Source organism: Typopeltis vanoorti, chromosome 15, assembly GCF_054136105.1.
Source record: "Typopeltis vanoorti isolate ZY-2024b chromosome 15, IOZ_Tvanoo_1.0, whole genome shotgun sequence".
NCBI lineage: Eukaryota > Metazoa > Arthropoda > Arachnida > Uropygi > Thelyphonidae > Typopeltis > Typopeltis vanoorti.
Window position 1 is genome coordinate 11,531,795 of NC_143563.1, and position 20,052 is coordinate 11,551,846.

The following is a 20,052-nucleotide window of genomic DNA, read 5'->3' on the forward strand; positions in this document are numbered from 1 at the left end:
TATTACAATAGTCAATGCATATCACCCAGATAACACAGATATCAATACAGAACTAATTAAGCAACTAAGTCAAACAATGTCAGATGATACAATGATTCTTTTAGGAGATCTAAATGCCAAAAGCCCAACTTGGGACTCCCCACAACTAGATCGGAAAGGAGTGCAAATAGATGGAGTACAAGGAGTAAAAGGAGTTACAAGACATAATTGATGATCTAAATCTTGAGATCATAAACAACAAGAAAAATACATACCTATCAAAAACAACAGGCACAGAATCAGCATCAGACATCACAGCAGTAGATCATGAAACTGAGAGTCTTACCCAGTGGAAAATACTAAAGAATGCCATCAGTGTTCATAGATCTATTATCACTACCATTAATTTACAGTTAGACCAAAAACCACAGACAAAGAGATCTTGGAACTTCAGAAAAGCAAATTGGCCTAAATACACACAACTACTAGAAACATATTGCACTGGTACGGTGTACTAGTAAAGATCTTGATCAGCAACTACTAGAAGAATTAACTAACAACATACAGAGAGTAGCAAAAAATTCAATTCCCAGAGAACTCAGGAAAAACAATTGAGTTCCATTCTGGAATGATCATAATATCAATGTTATGATCACTGAAAGAGATAATATCAACAAACAGTTAAAACATTACAGAAGACAACAGAAGGAAGTTAACAGAATTAACTCAAAACATAGAAGATGAATTTCTAACTGCAAACAAAAAAAGTGGGAAGAATTCTGCAATAGACTAGATCCAAGAAGAGACTCACAACACTGGAATATCATCAGATTATTAAATAACACAACACTTCTGGATACTGATCCCTCTTAGAACACAATCTCCTCAGAAACTAATATAGCAGCTACAAACAAACAAACAAATGGCAAATATACTAGACAAACATTACTCTAAAGTAAGCAAACTGCAATACAACAAAGAAGACAAAAAGTGCAGGAAAATTGCAAAACATCTGCTAATACAATCCAGAACCTATCCTTCTAAAGACATCTTTACACAAGACCTCACAATGACAGAACTAAAAACAGCAATTAGTCAAATTGACCCTGACAAATCACCCGGAATAGATCTTATCTTTGGACACAAGATTAAAAACATGGAGAAAATAGCCACAAATTACCTTCTGAAGATATTTAACACTTCCTGGAATACAGATAAACTACCAAAAATCTGGAAAACATCAGTCATTATACCATTAACTAAAACCTAATAAAAACCCTGACTACAGACCAATAGCTTTGACTAGCACTCTCTGCAAACTAAATGAAAGAATAATACATACCAGACTTATGAACTGGCTCTTAGAAAATAACAAGATCAACTTCTACCAAATTGCATACGGGCCTCAACACAGTACAGCAGATCAATTATTTTATCTTTGCCAATCAGTCATAGATGGCCTTCAAGGAAAACCAAAGAAGACAATAGCAATATTCTTGGATCTCACAGCTGCCTTCGATCGTGTTTGGAGACAAAAATTAAGAAAAATTGCATACAATAATGGAATAAGAGGGAATGCATTAATTTGGATTTCTGATTTCATGAAAATGAAAGTAAAAGTTAATGGAATTTATTCCAACATCCATTGAAATTGGGCTGGAGTCCAACAAGGTTTTCTCTTAAGCCCACTCCTATTCCTTATCTATATGAACAATATCCATTCTCACATAACAAATCACACAAAAATAGAATGCTACGCAGATGATATAGCAATCTGGCACACAAGCAGTAATCCTCAACAATCTGAAAAAGTCCTAAATAATTCAATAAAAGGCTTAGAAAGATGGGCAAGGGAACTTAAATTACACACAAATCCAGAAAAAACAAAACTGATAGAAGAAATAGACACAATTTCAACCCCCAAATCAAAATATATAATACCAAAATAGAAAAAATAGTCTCTCCCAAATACTTAGGCCTAACCCTAGATACTGAAATGAGATTTACAATTCATGTTACAAATACAAATATATCTAATAAAGCTCTGAAAAAGTTTAATATCATCAAAAGGCTTTGTGGAACAAAGTGGGGTGCAAAACCAAGGACACTCAAAACTACATGTACTGCACTCATATGACCCACTATGGAATATGCCTCATAACTCTGGGCTCCAGCTTCTACTAGCTCAAAAGTAAAACTTGACAGAGTACAATCAAGAGCAGCAAAAATTATTATAGATGCAGTCTCATCCACAAATAATTTAAAAGCTCAACAAGAGTGTGAACTTCATATATTAGCAGACAAAAGAAAACTCTCCACAGTTAAATTCACTAACAGAATCAGGAGCCAACAACAGGAACACATCTCACTCAGGACTTTCGATACCTGGACAAGAAAATCTAGACTAAAGAGATCATCCATTTTACAATACAATCATGAAATTAGAAAACAGATCGACTTAGAACACCTGTCCATTGAAATAAGCAAAGAGCCATTCCTTTCCACTATTCTACCAAAAAAAACACAATGATAAACTTAAATCTCCTAGAACCTGTTAATCCTTTTTTGAACCTTGTTCAAAAAAGGATTAACAGGAAAAAAATAAAAGGCCTTGACACTATACATCACTTAAATAATCTAAACCATATCACTGCCTACACTGATGGATCATCTGATGAAGTACTCAGCCAAGGAGGTTCAGGGGTTTTTCTAACTCTACCTGGAGGCAAGGAAATGCAAATCAAAACCACAGCTGGCAAAATAGCTTCAAACTTCACTTGTGAATTAACAGCCATACAAACAGCTCTCAAGTTCTATCTCTCTAATCCAGCAATAAACATTATGGAAGGAATAACCATCTACAGCGACTCTAACTCTGCACTTGAAGCATTAAAAAATGGAAAAACAAAACTCACACAGGAAATTCATGAACAACTAACAATGTTAAATTTGAAAAATAAGAACTGTATACTGCAATGGATACCAGCCCATGTAAATATTGAAGGCAATGAAAGAGTAGACAATCTAGCCAAAGAAGCAAGACCTTAAAAATTACACCCACTATCACTGATGCTAACTTTGTTGCCAAAATAAGATTGGTAAAACAAACACTCGAGAAGAAGAATGAGATCAGTGAAATTAATGAAAATAGAGAAATAAACACAATCATCACCAGACTAAGGACAGAATATTTTAAAGGCATGAAAATTCAGCCAGACAGTAGTAGGAGCTATGAAGCATGCAAGAACTATCCAGGAGTTGAACTAACACCTGCCCATATCTATTCTGGTCCAGCAATTGCTGCTGCTCTACACAAAACTGACAATAATCCTAGAGAAAACTTTACTCCATCAAAGTTCAACAGATTACTAAAGCAGTTCTACAGCTCCACAGTCATATCGAGAAGCTCTTCAATGGACTTGACAACAACAAAACAAGTTTTCAGTATACCAATGTGGAGAGAGAGAGAGAACCATCTCCTCACTTGACAAGAGCATCTAGAAAGGGTAAAGTTCCATTTGGCTCTTCTTCTAGGGTAAATCTGACATGAGGATAAATGTATGACATTAAATTTTTGCAGGAAGATAGTTCTTGCTGTGTGTGATTCCAAATGGCAAAGACATCATCATCCACATAATGGATCCAAAGCAAAGGTTTAAGATTTAGAGAAGATATTTTTTCTTCTAAATGTTCTAGATAAAAGTTGTATAAAGTCAGAGAAAATGGTCACTTCATGGTAGTTCCTTCAATCTGTTTATACATTTGGTCATTCAAAGTGAATATTCTGAATTTATTTATTATAACTTCAGAATATCTGGATATGTGAATTCAGGAAATGTTGAATATGTGGTTTAAAAGGCTTGGGGATTATATTTATAAAGAACTTAATCATCTTTTCAGAAGTAACCTGGATATAAGGATATAAGGGATAGTTTTGCTGTGATCCTCTGTCAGATGAGGGAAGATAGGGCCATTTTGTCAGTTTTATAGGGGTTGTAGCTGGCTAAAAAGATGTAGCAAAGGTAATTAGAATTCTGTGCAAGAATTGTATCATGTGAACAAAAATTCTAGTTGTGTGTTTTGAGGATACTGTATTGGTGGGTTGGATGATTATGTAGCTGCTTATGTAAGTTCCTTCCAGTCATTCTGTAAAAAGACAATGAACCATTTTGAAGACATTTAACTAGTATCTAGAAAGGGCATTGTCATTTCCTTTCTGGTGGGAAGTGTATTTTTAAATTATAGTTATTTATATGCAGTAAAAATGTATCTTATAGATACTGACCATGGGGCTAAATAGGAAACATATTATCTATATATTGTAGCCAGACTACTGATTTAAGTGTAAAAGTGCTAAGTCTAGATGTACTAAATAGAAATTTCTAAATGGGAGGGGGCAGGGAAAGAAATTTGACAATGTGGTCAAAGGACGCTCAGTGGTACATTAGCAAACAGAGAAGTTATATCAAAGCTAAATGCTGACCTAGTTGGCAAGTGCAAGTACCCTATTTTCCAACCAATAAGCTGAGGATTCCTTAAATGCAGTGTATGGAATTTTTAATACAAGGAAATTGCATGTGCGTATGTTCCCACACACACACACATGCAATTGGTGGGAGGACAAGGGATTTTGTTGTTTGGTAAGTGTGTAAGAGGGAATGTCCATATTATCAACTACAAAATTGGGGGGGGGGGAGATTAACAGGTTTTAGTTCAATAATTTTAGTTCAAAGCTAGGTAGATGGCATTGGTGTAGTTGTGATCAGTGGGTGGAGATAGTGTTGTAGAGCAGGTGCCCTCCCTCAATGAGTCTTTCGACTACCTGGAGGTGTCAAATAATAATAATAATTCCTTGGCCAAGCTATAACTTTTTTTTCATGTATTAGGGTTTGTCATCTATGACAACCAGACAACATGCCCTTGAAATGGAAAAGACCTGAGTTTGCTTCTTGTCATGACAAGAAGAATCTGTATATAGTTTGTTAAATGAAGGCAAGTTAACTAATCTCATATAGCGGTATTAGGTATTTCACTTGGATATGCTCAGGCCTTTCGCCATATATTCGGTCAGAGAATACACTCAGTTAAGACAAAATTATGATTAATGGGCTGTAAATGGCATAGTGTGGATTGTGTAATGAGTAGATAGTGGACATCGAGTAATGTAGCCAGTGGATTATATAGGTCAGCGCTTCCCAAACTGTGGGTCGTGGCCCCCTTGGGGACCGTAGGTTTGTTGAGGGGGGCCGTGAAATAATGAAAACAAATTTAAAATGTTTTAAGATTAGTAGATTTTTTTTATTTTAAAAGAAACGTATTTAACTTTTATTATTTATTTTTTGTTATTTTTTATATTTTAATGGAAAAATTCACACATTGGTTGGTTCACAAACTTTGCTTCCTGCGTATTTTGGCGCTTAATGAATATTAGTAAATATTGCTTATTCATATGTTTCATTTCAAAGCAGTGGTTAATTGTATTTACTTCGAATGCTCTCCAGGGAAGCTCCAAATCTTCCTGTCCCTTTCATCACGCGTTCGTAATCAGGGACTGTTGATATTGACTTTATATACGTATCAAAACTCGTTTTATATTATCACTGTCATCCGAGCTAGTTTTCTGTTACCAATAAAAGTTTCGCATATACTTCACACATGAAAAAAAGCTTAAACAAGTTCATATGGGGAGATAGTAACTTGCTTGCAGTAGTAAACAACACTCTCCCTAACAGCCACTATACTGCAGAGGCAATAAAAACAAGTACTTTTATTATGCCAGTGAATAAGGTATGAGGAGTCTGTGTAATATATTTCTCAAGAAATAGCGCAATTAGAGACAACTGGGATAAAAACACACTAATTAATGAATCTCATGTCCCCTCATACAGAAACTATGCTGTATAGACTGAAACAAAACCATATGTTGCATGGGCAAACACAGTATCTAACTAAAAACTATTGTTATTAATTAGATGTGTGTGAGTTCGATTTCCCAAGACAGCAATAAAATTCAACCGACCGTGGTAAAATTCGTAAAAGTGTTAAAACTAAGTAATATATATATATATAATGAATGTTATGGCAGTTTCACATATGGAATTCGGTTGAAGAGAGTTAGCATTTCAACTCAATTGTCAGCTATGCTTTTATCTTTCGGTTGCGCGATCTTTTGTTAATACCGCACCAATCATATGCACGTTTTAATAACCTGCCTTTGCTGTCTGTTTCGCATTAGGCTTGATTACCGTAAAGAGAGAAAAGTCACCAAAGAGAAAAATGTTCCTGGTACGGGGATCCCTTATTCAGGTAATATTCACTAATTTCATGTTATCAGTCTGTGGTGTGCCAGTATCGATAAGTGGTGATATTATTTATCTATTCTACGTTAAAAAATTAAATTTAATCCTGAGATGGATAAGTAGCTGATAAAAAATATAAAAAAAATCCCCACGAACAATCAGAAGAAGCAGAAACAGACTCAAAAAAAGGAGTATTTCATATTTTACCAGAACAGCCCGCATCGTCTTCAGAACCAAACGGTAAGAGGCAAAAAATGTAATATATGCATTTGATTTTTGCAATATTCGCTGTGTATGTTTTGTATTGAATATAAATACAATAAATATTATTATAACATATCTCTCCATTATGATTTTTTTTCGAGGGGGGGCCCTGACATCCAGAAGTTTGGGAAGTACTGATATATGTTATAGCATCTTCCTGCAATTAGTTCCTTGGACTCTGTGGAGGTGTTATATAATAATAATAATAACCTGGTAAACTAAATGATCTTTCAGGAGATAATTCATTTTTTTTTTTCGTAATCTATTTGATTCATTAAAAAAGCATAGTAGTCTAAAAAAAGCTACTGTGTATTTTATTTATTTACTTATTTATTTATTTTATATACTTATTTATTCATTTTTTTGTTGAATTGGGGTTTGGATTTTTTCAGGATGTTGGCTACATGCTACAGCCAAATGAACATTGTTAGCTACTGCTGGAAGTAAACTGTACAATTTCCATTCAAAAGTTACGATCATTATTGAGGATGCTGATTTCTTAAGTTAACTATAATGAAAAATTTCACCACTACACAATTCTATCATGGTCAGCGTGTTTTTTTCTGCTGGAGGACTTAGGCTTTTCGAATGAGGCAATTTCTGAGATTTTGAATTCTCTGGTTGCTGTGGCTTTGAGATGTTATGAAAGGTAGATCACAATTCAGGATTTAAGATTTTAAACAGTTTTTCTCATAAAGCTGTGATAACTTTGTTAGTTTTAGAAAGCTGCATGCAGATAATGACAATCTGCTCCCATATTAATGTTAATTAGCTCATGAATAAATAGATGTAGTTTTCAAGGAGTGAAACTTTTTTTTTATTTGTTTTAAATATGCGCACTTAGGAATGGTACTGAGATTTCCTGGAAGATCTTTTAAGGAAGCCAGTCTGTTGAGGTGTCATGCCAATTCCACTTACAGAAATGACATGCAAAATCATCTCTGTGAAGAATCTTCAAAAGTGTTGACAAGACTTAGATAGTTGATTATAATTGTGCTTCAGCATTCAACCTAACAACACAGCATCCTCAAAACACTTATACACGAAGCCAGGCACTTGCTTGATAACTGAGTTATATGTCATGAGCAACATTTGTCAATGATGCTCATGATGCATAACTCAATTATCTTTGCCATACTTTTTTTAGCCAATGGCTAAAACACCACAAAATACTACATGTTCATCCACACATCCCTCCTTCACCTGACACACAGGATCACAACAAAGCCAGTCCTGTGCCTTTTATCAAGAGTACACTTGTAAAGATAGCTAAAGTTCCTCTAAATATAATTTCCATGAAACCTTAATCCATTTTGCAAAGGACAAGCTGCATCCACTAACACAGTCAAATTCTTGTCACTACAAAAGAATCTTTATATGATTTTTTTCAACTGAATGTGAGTTAGTCAATCTCATATGGAGGTAGCAGGGCTTTTTCCCCTCCTGGAAACTCAGGTTTTTCATCCAGCATACAGGCAAATCAGCCATGAGAACATGCAATTTACAGACAAAAAATACTATTGGTAGTGGGCAGTAAATGGCACTGTGTGTTGATGGAAGTAGTGTCTAGTGTCATTGTGTAGCTGGATGATTAAGTAGAGGAGATGGTGAGTTGTGTATTGGTGTGCCTTACCCCAATGAGTCCCTAGATTCCTTGGAGGTGTCACATAATAGTAATAATCTACCTTCAAAATGCAAACACTATATTTACTATCATCATTATGGTGGGTCAAGAATGATGGACCATACTTTAGATGCCTCATCATAGAGAATAAATGAAAGAGACTACATAGAGGTCACTACCGCAAGTCTACGAGATATTTAGAATCAGCATCAAATAAAAAAAAACTCTCCCACAACCTCATTATTGAAAATGGTTGCATTAATTTAACAAGAATTTGTGAGAAACTCATTTTAAGACCAACATTTTTCAATAAACTTCTTTTTAACTGGTCCTAAATGGACATTAGTTCCTTTTGTTTCCAAATAAAATTTGGATTATATCCACAGAGCACTTGATTAAGTGCTCTGTGTTCAATATAACAATATTCTGATGGAGAGATAACTGAAAAATCTACAGAAAATATAACGAAAATATGTGTCATAGTAAAAACATTTAATTAACAACTTAGAATCTAATTTTACAAATATATTGGTCTGTGTCTCACAAGCCACCTTTAGAGTAAGAGAATAAATAATGAAAATTTAAATACAACAATTAAAATAGTTATATTTTCATGCAGAGGTGCAGGAATGTAAAGTTATAAGTGATTACATTATTAGGATCCAAATAATAATAATAATAATAACAATATATATATATATAGTTTTATGAAAAAAATTGAATGACTAGAACCGAGATTTAATTAAAAAGGTTTTTAATATAAACACACTACTAGTTTCGGCCTGTAACAGCCTTCTTCAGGTGACATTATAAAAGAAAAAACACTAAACATTGAAGGTTAAAAGACTATGAACAACATAGACAGTCTTTATACACAATTAGCATTAAAACGTTGTAGTTGTATTTGAAGCTGTTCTTTCATTTGTTGCATTGTTGGGAGAGTGCATGCTTGCTGCATCACGTGAATGCCAGTACATGATTACAGCTGAATGACTATCCGGGAGGTTGTAGCTTAAGTTGTTATTTAGATGAACAGGATTGAAGATGATTTTTCTCGATTCCACAATTTTTCTCTCTATTTCGTCACTGCAATGGAAGATGTTTGTAGATTTTTCCCAGCAGACTTTGTGACTTTGGTTATCATCATTAGGATTAGCCGAGAAGAGGATATGACTTGATAATGCACTTGCTCGCTGTCTCTTGTAAGTAATGTCTCTCATGTGTTCTTCCATACGCATTTCGACAGATTTGTCTGTCTGCCCGAAATAAGGAATATCGCAGTCACATAATATTTTATATACGCCAGGGTATTTGAGTTGATGATGACAAGGTTTTGGGTGGCTAATTAAGGAACGGATCTTTGGAAGTGGAGTGAACAAGGTTCTGATATTGTATTTTAATATATATTGTATTTTAATATATATATATATATATATATATATTACAAAAAAGAAAAAATTAAGAAATATAGTTGGTTATAGCCATTTCCCACATTTCAGGCATGGATAGTCTATCAATGAGGTTGAGATTGAGATGGAAGATTTCAGCACTTTCTTTAAAAAAAAAATACTAAAAAAAATGACGTGACATTTATTCAGCCTAACATAAGACTAATGTTTAGAAATATGTTTACATATTTCTGAACATTAGTTCAGAAACTAGCAAAATGTAGAAATAAAGCAGCAAAGGACATCTTACGATAGAGTGCCAAGGCAAGAAATCTGGAGGTGTCTGAGGGAGAAGAAGGTACCGGAGAAATATGTCAGGTTGTTGCGGGAAATGTATAGAAATGTGAAGACAAGTGTTCGGACCTGTCTGGGACAGACAGAAAGTTTTCAAGTAACAGTTGGCTTGCATCAAGGGTCAGCATTAAGTCCGTTTCTGTTTAATATTGTGATTTAGGCAGTAACAGAGGAGGTGAGAGAAGATGTGTCTTGGACAATGTTGTATGTAGATGACATCTTGCTGTGTGCAGATTCAAGAGAAGAAGCGGGAACTAAACTGGAAAGATGGAGAAAAGTACTGGAAGAGAGAGGTATGAGACTGAGCAGAAGTAAGACAGAGTATGTGTGTTGCACAGTGGGCGGCGGACAGGAGACAGATCTGGAGCTGGAAGGAAATGTCATCAGGAAGGTGAAAGACTTTAGATACTTAGGTTCAACAGCGGAAGAAGATGGAGGAGCTGAGAAGGAAGTGGGATGCAGGATACAAGCGGGTTGGAGGAACTGGAGGGGAGATGGCTGGAGTGTTATGCGATAAGAGAGTGCCGATCAATCTGAAAGGCAAAATCTATAGGACAGTAGTGAGGCCAGCTCTGACATATGCTATAGAAACTGTGGCCTGAGGGAAAATAACATCAGCAGGATGGAAGTAGCAGAGATGAGAATGCTTAGGTGTATGTGCGGCGTGACCAGAAAGGATTGTCTGAGAAATGACTATGTCGGGGGAACAGTGAAAGTTACAAACTTAGGAGCGAAAATACAGGAGACAAGTTTGAGATGGTTTGGTCATGTGATGAGGCGGGAGGATGAATATGTGGGAAGAAGGGTCATGCAGATGGATGTGCAAGAAAGGCGGAAGCGTGGGCGGCCAAAGAAGAGATGGAGGGAGCTGGTAGAAGAGGACTTGAGGATGAAGAACTTGGGTGTGGTGACAGACCAAGACAGGAAGGTGTGGAGGAGACTCATTATCAACAGTGACCCCACTTAAGTGGGAGAAGCTGCAGAAGAAGAAGAAGAAGTTCAGAAATATGTTTACAACAGTGACCAGTTTGTCTCCAAGGCAGGATAAGTTGCAACTAGAAGGAATTTATCAGAGTCTATCAACAACAAGAGATTAACTTTGCCTTTAGAGAAAGTAAAGTTGACTGATTAGGCCGATAGGTTTGTATGTGTTCACCAGATAAAATTCTTTAAGGACATAAAAAACATATCCAGAAATAACTTTAATATATGGAATGGATATCCTGTGAATTTCCATTCTATTCCAAAAATTGACTCTAGAAATATTTCCCGCAGTTTGAAATCTAATGAAATTAGTAAACTCCATAAATCATTTATTTTGTTCCTTTGTTCAAACTGAAAAGCACAACAATGAATAAATCCAGACTTAAATCTTCAGAATGCTTTAAGTGAATTGAATAACTGCTGTAAACTAATTTGGCATAAAAATCAGCAAAAAAACTACGGAGATAGGCAGAAACATGGAAAACATCAACTGCATTCTCATGAAGAATCTACAGAACAAATACATTATTTCACCTATTTACACCCTCTGTCCAAAAAGAAACCAAACTTTTCAAAAACAGAAGAAACTAGTGGCGCCACCAGTGTGTTTTGACCAGCAGTCGGAAAATGAGTTTCAAACAGAAAGCTGAGATTGACTTTTGTGTTAAACTTGGTAAAAGTTTTACCAAAACGCATCAAATAGCATACAGTGATGAATGCTTATCACATACTCAAGTTTCCGAGTGGTTTAAGCAATTTCAAAGTGGTCGTGAGACACTTGAGGATGACAAAAAGCTGTGCTGTCCAAAAACTGGACAGAGCGAAGTTAAATCGAATTGAACACTGCAAGGACCTCATTAAAACCACTGGTAAGGACTCGAACTTTCTTGAAACGATTGTTACTGGTGACGAAACGTGGTGTTTTAAGTATGAGCCCGAAACAAAGTGCCAGAGTGGAGACCACCAGAAGAGGGGCATCCGAAAAAAAGTTGCTTGGAGAAGTCAAAAGTAAAGACAATGCTGATTTGTTTCCATGATTCCAAGGGCATTATCCACAAAGAATTCGTTCTGCCTGGCAAACGTTCACTGGTGAGTTTTATCTTGAAGTTTTGAAGCAACTGATACTGAGAATTCATCACATACTGCATGAATATTGTGATGCAGGCAGCTGGTCACTTTTGCATGATAATGCACCATCTCATCCTTTGAACATTGCGAGACAGTTTTTGAGCAAAAAAACCAAGTTTGTGTGTTGGATCACTCACCGTATTCACCTGATTTAGCACCCTGTGACTTTTTTCTCTTCCCCCGACTTCATTTGCCGATGAAAGGAAAGCGATACGACACCATTGAAAACGTTCAAATGACAGTAACCATACCCTCAACAGTATCCCAAAAACCAATATAAAAAACTCATTTAACAAATTAATTGACCATGCTAAATGTTGTATCAAAGCTGAGGGAAAGTATATTGATTGAAATAAATGATTTGAATAATTATAATTGGCCTGTGTTTTATTTTCTATCAAAAGTTCAGTTTCTTTTTGGACAGAGTGTAGGTACTACTTTAGTTGAAGATGGCAATTACATATATGAACAAATAACAGAATTAACAAAGCAAGAAATAGTTAGTAGCCAATTGAACAAATCTATACTGAATCTATACTGAATAAACAGAAATTAACCAAAACTCTAAACCAGGGGTCGGCAAACCGCATGCAGCCCAAATGTAAATTTTTGGCAGCCCATAAAAGGTCGACCATACTTACATGGCATGTGGCCCATATGTTGAATTATTTAAATAATACATTTTATAATATGAATAATAAATTAAAAATAATTTGATACCGATACTTCGTGATATCGCCCTGCAACTTGGCGCGAGCCAACTGTGTCAGTCATCATGAGTGGGGATAACAAAGGTGACTTCATCCGATGACAACCGAGATTTTGGTGCACTTTTGCAGTCTTGTTCCCTGGTCCGTCTTATATACAGGGTGTTTCAAAAAGAATGACCCGATTTCAAATAATTATATTTAATTATTAAATAGAAAAAAATCATTAATAAATTAGAAGCTTCATTGATTGATCAGCAAAACATATTTAAGAAGCAAAGTATTCATAATGAATTGGTTGAGTATAAGGACTTTACACAACTATCTGATAAAAAATCTATTATGTCTTTTGCATTTATGGTAGACATTGTTACGTTCCTATCTTACGATTTTGTTTGTCTTACTAGCTGCCTTTGTCTGTATTCTCCTAACTTCTACTTTCAAGGCATCACCTAAGTTTCTATTAATATCTGAGTTATTGTTCCCATTAATATCCCTAGTATTTGTATTTTAACTGCGCCCTTTGGGATATTTAGTTTAAGATGTTTTATACATAAACAGAGAAAGGAACTCAAATATCTGAAAGTGTAACTATTGCAGTCGTGACACTATTTCTTGTTACTCAACATTAATTCGTCAAACTTCCCGTTTCTTAACATTAGTTCCCCGCGTGGTTAGGCTCGAATGTTTCTAAGCGGTGCAACGGATTAGCAATATCAGACAACTTTCTTTTTCATTAAACAAAGGTTTATTATTTCTCTAAACATGGTACATATCGAATTACTCAACTAAATTACTTACACACTAAAATTAGCTTAATACAAATAGTTGGGCTATGATTCGACAAAAGTTACTACGATCATGCCGCCACAAAATTTCATACAAAACATGAATTCACTTAACATGGAAAGATTAGATCACCACACATTAATAGATTATTCAACTTCAAGTACACTAACAAAGTCATTAACAACTCTAGCACATACTTATGACAATCCCGATTCTCTACACATCACACTAGGCATTCAAATTCCTCAGTCTACTTGATTACTCAATTTACACTAATCAAACTCAATATTAACAAGACCATTTACTTCATTAACGCACATCTATGTCATTAACTTTCTTTTTACTATATAGTAGGCACTCAAGATTCTTAGGATAATTAATTATTCACAAATTATCAACACTAGCTAGCTTAATTTTAACACTCTCAATCAAATTCTAAAGTCCTATTATAATTTCTTCCTAATCACTTTAACAGTTCCGTATTATGACAATGGTACCTATCACAAACAACTTCTAGTTAACATAAGACAAAATTCACAATACCTTTCTTTAGCTTCACTTACGGGCCTTTACCTTCTACTGAACGAACTTGCTTGCATAACTTCTTGCAATTCAAGGCTTTATGAACATCTGTGCCGTCGGCTGTACTATCCGAAGCGAGGACATCGATATCTTCACAGTTTCCTATGACTCTATGGTATATTTCGCTTTCTACATAGGAATACGGAAATAGCTTTCCCGCTCACCTTCGATTCCTTGTTGTGGCATGAGGATATAAGCCATATCTCTCCACTCAGGAACACCGTGAAATCCACTAGAAAACCAAACTAAAACCACCGCGACTATCCAAACGTTTCTTCTCCTCTGGCAACGGGCAAAAAGGCCTCAAGCCTCCTTGAATATCTAAACATCTCTCCCAAAACCCAAAGGAGCCTACTCTTCCAAAAAAAAGCCCTGGGGGGGTTACCAACCCTTTTATACCTGCTCTCCTGACAGCGCCCTTTCTTACTTCTTTCTCCCACCTCTTACTTGTTTTCCGTCTGTCTACAATTGGATAGCATTTAGCCGCCATACGTCATTTTGATCGGCAACTCGTAACGAAGTTTCTATCCGGGTATAGGCCCTAAGCGATATTCCGTTTATTTCCCTTGTTAGCCTCTATCTTAACCCCTTTTCACACCTTTTCTCAGAATTCTACTTAATGCTTAATCTGTAGCCTCTTACATAGTGCATTTCATGACTCATTCTTTTATACTTATGCACTTAACTCTTTCATTCTTAATCACATTACCATATAAATTCTTAGTTAGCTACTTATTTAATACAAATTCCTTGTTTAGTCATAATACATCTTAATACATTATTTTCTTTTGTTATCTTAACTAAACAATAGACCTTTACATTTTACTCAATTTATACTGGGTGCAAGAATATTTTATTAATTAAATTATCCTTTTTATGCAGGGGTTTTTATTTATTATTTATTTTTCATGTTACACCATGATAACTGAGAATACTATATTCTCAAGATATCAGGTGTAACAACATTATAACTACCTTAATGAACTTAATTTGAACCTGCAGGGTCAAGGTAAATTACTAGCAGAACTGTTTTCTGACATAAAAGCTTTTGAAGGCAAATTATGTCTGTTGAAGAAACATATGATGGAAGAAAATCTAGATCATTATATATGTTGCAAATCTGCATCTACAGTTGGATAACAAACACAAAAGGAAACTTTTGTTGGTATCACTGAAGATTTACAAAAGATAGTTTCAATAAGATTTGCAGAATTTCATAAAAATAGCATCAAAATGCAATTATTTTTTAACCTTTTTAATGTCGACATTGATAACGTACCAAACCAACTACAGATGGAAGTTTTGGAATTACAACACAATGAAACATTAAAGAACGCATTTTCATTAGAAAATATCCAAAAATTTTATCGATGCTTACCAAAAAAATTTGAAGGATTAATTAGTATCGTAAAGAAGATGATAGTCATTTTGAAGCACATACATTTGCGAACAAGCATTTTCAGCCATGAGTTTTAAAAATAAATAAATTTTCTTCTCGACTGACTGATGAATATTTGCATACTTCGATTCGAATTTGCACCTCAGGTTATAAAGTAGACATAGATAACCTGGCTAAGGGAAAACAATCACAAAAGTCACATTAAGCAGGGAGACACACACAGATATAATAAATTGTGATGCATAAACTATATTACTTTGTTTTTACGTGATAATAATTTTCATTGAGTTGCATTTTCATGCTTGTTTCATATCTCGTATTTTAAATATTTCTGTGTTTTTTTAAGATTGTTATAATAAAAATTGATAACAAGTATTTTTTTCACTCACTATTTTCTCTTAATTAAACGCTTGCGGCCCGATTATTAAAAATAAAAGTTGAATGTGGCCAGCGAGCCCGAAAAGGTTGCCTACCCCTGCTCTAAATCATCAATATACAAGTTTAGTGCTCAAATTAATTTTGACTTATGGATCTGAGAGTAGAATTAGAAATAAACAGATAATCAAAGATTAGAAACCACAGAGATGAGTTCTGAAAAAAAAAATCAAGGGAATGAACAGATAGCATCAGCACCAGAATCGCATGAAAAATGAAGATATTATGACGGAACTTGACATTGTCAGCATTCAAGAATGTACGAGGATAGCTAATCCACAGTGGCATGGCCACTTAAACAGAATGGGAGAGGAAAGGATAAACAGGATAGCAGGAAAAAGACCTAAAGGCAGCTGAAGAGCTGGATTAATGTAGTTAGACAGATTTTAAAAGAATGAAGTATAAAATCAGTCTTCTCAGGACATTAATTACATCAATCCAGCTAGATGTGTCTTAGCAGACTGGAGTATAAGATATAACAATATTGGAATACTGAAAAATAACACAGTAATTTGGAAAACTGTTGTTAGTAATAATATAAACTTAATCACCTAGTACTATTATAGTATTCTGTATATACCCAATCCCTTGAAGGTACATATAAGGAATGTAATGATGATGAAATTATCATTTCTTATTAATAAAAGCTGATGCATAAAACTATCTTTAAATGAATAACAGAGGATACTCAAAAGTGAAATCATAGTATAGAGTGCAGAAAAACAGCAAAATTAATATCACTTACCTCGCTCCAGCCAAATCTCCATCTTGACAATATTTTCCAATAAGCCTCTGATATGTAACCTATGTTATGAAAATAAAGGTGAACAGAAAGGTGAACTCATAATAGTAAACATATTTATAATTCATCTATGATTCTGTTGGTTTAACAGGGAATTTGCTAGAATAATCAGGTATTAGGATTTTGGAAGCTTTAATATTTAAATAATAATTAATAAAATTAATTTCCTAGTATTGCAAATGTAATTTAATCATCCAATCAATCTATCTTAACTGCTCTGGATAAAACAGATATCAGGGACTTCTCACCACATATGTAATTTAATCTGCCTAATTGATTTAACTTGTATCAGAAGAATGAAAGAATTGTTAACTGCAACAAAAATATGGTCATTAGGTCACCTGCCTTTTCCAATACCTGTTACTTGAAGTGACAACAACAGTTGTGGGGATAAGGATAATGAACTTTTATTGTCTTCTAATTACAAAGTAAATGGCATAAGTGTGGATTAACTGAGTGAGTTTGAGGGAAGATTGGATTTGTATAAGAAGGATGGCCTACACCTGAATGCATTTGGTACCAAGAGTCTAGAAAAACTAATAACTGGTATGAGACCTAACACAGAGAGTCAGGGAAACTAAATTATAAAGGGAGGAATAGTGTAAATGTGAGTATGAGAGCGACAATGTTATGTAACTGTGTTGATGACACAAATGGGCTTTGTCATGAAAATGTTGATGAGGAGAGAATGATTTCAGGTTTGTGTTCATCCAGTTCAGACCCATCAAATATGTGCAAAGATGTCTACATGTGTAAGGCATTAGAGCTGAACAGAGATTTGCAAGTTGTTCAACTGTCAGGCAGACTGCAGACAAGACAATACAAAAGAACAAACAGGTAGATTATTATGTCTGTATACGAATGCTAGGAGAATCAGAAACAAAGGGATAGAGTTTATTGCTTTAGTCAATATGTTGCGACCTCAGATTGCAGGTATTAGTGAGACCTGGCTATCAGAATCAGACCTACTAACTGGTATTGAGTGTCAAGGGTACAGTATTTTTAGGAAGGATAGAGAGGATAGGAGAGGAGGGAGCATGCTGCTAATGATATCGGATGACATGAATCCAGTTAGAATTGAGACCTATGATAGTACTACTACTAACAATATTTCATGTGGCAGTGAATTTGAAGCCATCTGGTGTGAGGTGGAATCTAATAAGATCAATTACAATTGTTGTTACAAACCTGGTGGATCAGTTGCTAGTGATGAAGAAATGCATCACCAAATAGAAAAGATGAGCGCAAAAAGAGTAATCATAATGGGAGACTTTAATTATCCAAATATTGTTTGGGCAGCAGTAGAATCTCATGAGAAGAATGAAAATGCATTTATTGAACTGTTGCGGGAGAACTTCCTCAAGCAGCATGGGCTTGAGGAAGGAAGAAGGAGGAAACTCCAGAGCAAAGAGAGTTAGATTTCATTATAGTGTCAGAGGGTGTTTCAGTTAAAGACATAACTATTCTGCCGCCAGTTGGTGACAGTGATCATTTAGTACTCACTTGGGAAGTGACTAAGTTTATGAATGTTCCATTCAGAAAAGGTTAGTTACATGCTGAACTACAAAGCAGGAAATTATAAGCAGCAGGCTGGAATAGTCACAACTGTTGTACAGAAAACAAAGCCTGAGTATGAAAAGAAACTGGCTCTGCATGCTAAAGACAACCCACAAGAATACTATCAATATGCTGCAAGTAAAAGAAAGAATGAATATGAAAGAATAACTCTTCTAAATCCTGATGGTGTGAGGGTTATACAGATGCAGAAGAGGTTGTTCAGTTAAAGAGTGCTCATTTTGTTAAAAGCTATCAACCTGGTGTACGCAACACTGAGCTCACTGTTACCTCTTCATTAGATGAAGAAACGCAGGTAAATGAGAGCAAGGTATTAGAGCTGTTGCACAAATTAAATAAGAATTCAGCAATACGCATTGATGGGATATCAGCACGTGTGCTAAAAGGGTGTTCAGCTGAACTGGCTGTTCCTTTGACCAGGCTGTTTAATATGAGTCTCAGGACAGGGAAGGTTCTGTGGGAATGGAAGGAATGTATGGTAATTCCATGGCACAAGGGCGATGCAAAGACTGATGTATCCAACTATCAACCAATTAGTATCTCAGGAGTGGTGGTGAAGATTTTGGAAAAATTGGTTAGGGCTCGCACTCAGAAATGGGTTGACAGTGAATCTCTACTTTGCAATGAACAATATGAGTTTACTAAGGGAAGGTGATGTTTTAGTAACTTGCTCACATTCTATAACAATGTTACCATTGAACTAGACAAGGGAAATGGATACACCATGATACTTTTGGATTTTGCTAAGGCTTTTGAAAGAATACAGCATGGTGGACTGTTGTATAAATTGGAGAAAATGGGTTTGGGTTATAGAATATTAGCATGGACAAGCTGACTGACAGATATCAAAAAGTGATATAGTCTGCAAGATTTAAGGTAACAAGTGGTGTACCACAAGGATCAGTACTTGGTCCACTGTTATTCAGTCTGTACATTAATGATATTGGGATGGATTTGACAAGTGACATATAGCTATTTGCTGATGATGCAAAGATAGGTAGGGTAATCAGGAATGCTGCTGATATGCAGTACTTGCAGAATGATTTGAATAGGCTGGAATTGTGAGCATGGGAAAATGAGAGTCAGTTCAATGTCAGTAAATGTAAAGTCATTCACTTTGGCATGATTAGATATCCAGTGTCGTATTATATTGGTGGGATTAGGCTGGAAGAAACTGATGATGCTAGGTATTTGGAATGTTAATAGATAGGAAGTTGAAGTTCAGGGGTCATGTGGCAAAGATTGCAAATACAACTCAAAAGATAATTGTAATGCTAAACGAATGTCCACATGTAAAGATAAGGATGTTATTTTACCTCTTTACAAGTCCATGATAAGACCTCACTTGGACTATTGTGCACAGGTCTGGTCACCATTGTGATTCTGATAATTGGAGAGAGTACAAAGAAGAGTGTTAAAAATGATATCAGGATTGTGGAATATTAATTATGAAAACAGATTGGGAATTTGCAGACTGCAGACACTAACAAACAGGAGAAAGAGGGGTGATATGATTGAGACTTAAAAACTTCTTAAACAGTCATACAGGATTTCAAATGATGGAATTTTTCAGTTTATGGAGGGTGGGGAAAGGATGAGAGGGCATCCTTGGATGTTGAGAATGAAAGCTGCTATGAAGGGGGTGAGGGCTAGATTTTTCTCTCATTGGGTGGTGTGTTATTGGAATGGATTGCCATTGGATGTTGTGAGTGCAAGCAGTGTGAATGAATTCAAGAATAAGTA

General features: G+C 35.3%; 1 protein-coding gene across 1 annotated transcript in view; it reads right to left on the reverse strand.

Annotated features, from left to right (window-relative positions):
* Positions 1–20,052, reverse strand: part of LOC150098383 (leucine-rich PPR motif-containing protein, mitochondrial-like) — a 446,274-nt gene that overhangs the window by 400,989 nt on the left and 25,233 nt on the right. The window contains exon 5 of the mRNA XM_090405178.1: positions 16,678–16,736. Within this exon, the coding sequence (XP_090261304.1) occupies positions 16,678–16,736 (59 nt within the window). The remainder of the gene's footprint in view (positions 1–16,677; positions 16,737–20,052) is intronic.